General features: G+C 32.1%; 1 protein-coding gene across 1 annotated transcript; it reads right to left on the reverse strand.

Annotated features, from left to right (window-relative positions):
- Nucleotides 1-1,683: 1,683 nt before the first annotated feature.
- On the reverse strand, nt 1,684-2,745 carry LOC139489934 (RING finger domain and kelch repeat-containing protein DDB_G0271372-like). Its single transcript, XM_071276780.1, has one exon. It carries the CDS (start codon nt 2,743-2,745, stop codon nt 1,684-1,686), a length of 1,062 nt encoding a protein of 353 aa, XP_071132881.1.
- Between the last annotated feature and the right edge of the window lie 289 nt (nt 2,746-3,034).

The raw sequence follows: 3,034 nt of genomic DNA on the forward strand, positions 1-3,034 counted from the left end.
ATTTTACAATATAAAGTTGGATAGACTAAGTGAAACTACGAGCTACTGCTCACTGATGATACCCCGCCAAAATGTTTTGGTAAACAGGAAGTTGTTGAGTGAAAATCTGAAAACGCATCACACGGTAAACGTGTAGCTAACGTATATATAAACCCTGAAACTAAATTTCAGAAATCCTTGTATTGTAGTTCTTGAGCAAAATGTGACGAAAATACTCATGGGACGGACGGATTGACGGACTGACAGACTAACGTACTGACGGACTGACGGAAGGATGGACAGACAGAGGCAAAACAGTATACCCCCACTTTTTTTAAAGCGGGGTATAACAATAAGAAGATAAAGATTGATTACACACAATCAAATTTACCACCAGTTGACGTATATTAAAGCATTTTCTACTGTTCATCTATTTTTATGTGTTGGAGAAAACACAATTACTTAAAAGTAAACACACTGAATATTAAAATCTTCTATTAACGAAATTAAAAAATATCCGTTAATAATAAATCTACGAACATTAGTTTTGCAAATTAGAAGTAAAGCTGATTTTATTCATATCCCTTTGACGGTAATACGGAAAATGTATGTAGATTTGTGTTGATATGTATCTACGCTATCATCTATACTTGTTCCAACAAGCAGGTCACCTTCTTGGTTAATTAAAAGGGAAAATGGAAGTGAAAGTCCTATATCTATTGATCTCATCATTTTTATCAATTGTCCTTTGCTGTTCTAGATGTGAAATGCTTGATTCGTTATGTCTGATATAATAGCATTATCCCTTGATGTGACAACCAGATCCCATGGTTTAAACAAACTATATGAGGATTCGGCTGCGTTGTATACCCAGGAAACATTACCATTTTTAGTCAGAAAAACAATGCGTCCTTCCAGTTTTGAAATCATATCAATAATTAACATATAATCATCAGAGTTTGTTTTTATTTTCATTGGCATTGAGACGATGCGTTGTCCATCTTTGTCATATTCGAATACGTTCTCCTCTAGTCCGTTTATGTCGAGTATTATGATCTGTCGCTTACAATCTTCACCTGGCGAAAGTAATAATTCACCAGCCTCTCGAACTCCAACAATAACTTTATCGTCTTTGGTACGATGAATTGCCCTTGGTAAAAGACCAGAAAACGAGTGGAATAATTTCATATTAAGGAGGCTCGAGGGTATAAAAATTTCAGAAAAAATTAAACATTTGTTTTTCACTACAAATTTTATTTATTACCTTTTGTAGTTGTTACTTTATCATATGGTACAAAAATCATTCAAAACAATCAATTCGTGTTGGCCCCAGATAACATTTAAAATGTGTACATCATTGAAAAAGTTCCAAATTATCTCCCTTTGGTGGAAAAATGCCCTTTTTTGGCTTTAAAATTGAAATATCTTTTTTAACTCATCGGTGACATATATTTTTTAATATAATTTCCATATAAGCTGTACTTAAACTAAATTATTGTAAAATTTGAGCGATTTCTGTAATAAATTTCTTTTTTTATTTCGATATTACGTATATTTCTCCTATTACTTCAACCACCTTTACAAAAATGTATGCTTCTTTCGAAGGCAGATTGTGAGCGCAAATGAACGGTGACCCCACTTTTTTATTTTAATTTTCTATTAACTATAAGGTAAAGTTCATTTATAGAAAAATATAGAGAAATCCTATATAAATGATTTAGACCCGCGAACCCCCTTAAGTGATTGTTTTAGAATCATAATTTTCCCTTCTGTTTGCATGGCTATCAGGATTTCATTACACTTGAAAAAAGAAATGTCAAACGCTTTAATATCGGTAATCTTCTTTGTTTGCAGTTTTTCTCCTTTCTTCAATACAACACGGTAAAGAGACGACTCGTCGATGACATAAAATGTTCCACCTAAATCTTCCACTATTCGTTTAATCATTTTGAGGGATGTAACGTGAGAACTCTTCAACTTCAGTATTATTTCTTCGTTAGGATCTAGAACTGTTTCTTCTTTGAATGAACCGAATTTTTCTATTATTTTGCGTGATATTGGCCTTCCCATCACAAATCTAGGGAAACATGCGGCCAGATCATGTTGTATCTCTGTGTCCTGAATGGTCTTTAATGTGTCTAATAATAAATCTCCACGCCTTGATTGCCGACATTTTAGCAGGATATCCAAAGTTTTGTTCAAATCTTCCAATTCACTATCGAAATCTGTATTTTTACATTTCTCCTCTAATTGATATAACATTTTTGTTGAATGATCATCCAATATTTTTGCAATGTCTTCCTTTCTTTTGATTATTGTCCCTTTGGATTCGTCATATTTATTTTGAAAGATTTTGTTTATATTCGTATTCGACGTTATTTTCAGTTTGTATAGTTCGATAAGATTTGAAAGTTGGCTTTCTTTCTCTGTGTATATTTGATCGGTATCAATTAACACATGTTGTTGGTGTGTTTCGGAAACACATTTAGGACAAACAAGACTACTGCAATCTTTACAATACAAATTTGTATCCTGGTTTATGTGCCAACTGCATTTTCCATATTCGATTTCTTTGTAAGAGTATTCAATACTTGTTCCTACATCTTTAATATCAATGATAAGATGAGTATCAGCAAGTTTAAATTTTGGATGTACATTTGATTTGCAAGTATTGCAAAGTAATAGTTGACAACTGACACATTTCCATTTAACATTTCCACTTCTTTGACATAAATGGCAACCTGATATAGTTTGTGCTCCATCCATGACAGCTACACAACTTTTTTGTTTACTTATAACGGGAAATCTGAACCAATATATGCTTTTTCAAACTTCAAACCAGATATCCGGATAGCCTTTGTTTAACATTATTGTTTTGTGAAATTTTTCCTTATTTTGTTTCAATACACCCACTTATATATATACGCAGTTGTTAAACATCATTTTGTTTGGATTTTCAAAATTGTATTTTCGGAATCCTACCATAAATTCATAAAAAAATGATAATGTAAATTTGTTTGTAAAAATAATTTATGTATAAGGTTTTAACCGTGTT

This window comes from Mytilus edulis, chromosome 9 (assembly GCF_963676685.1).
Source record: "Mytilus edulis chromosome 9, xbMytEdul2.2, whole genome shotgun sequence".
In the NCBI taxonomy this organism is placed as follows: Eukaryota; Metazoa; Mollusca; class Bivalvia; order Mytilida; family Mytilidae; genus Mytilus; species Mytilus edulis.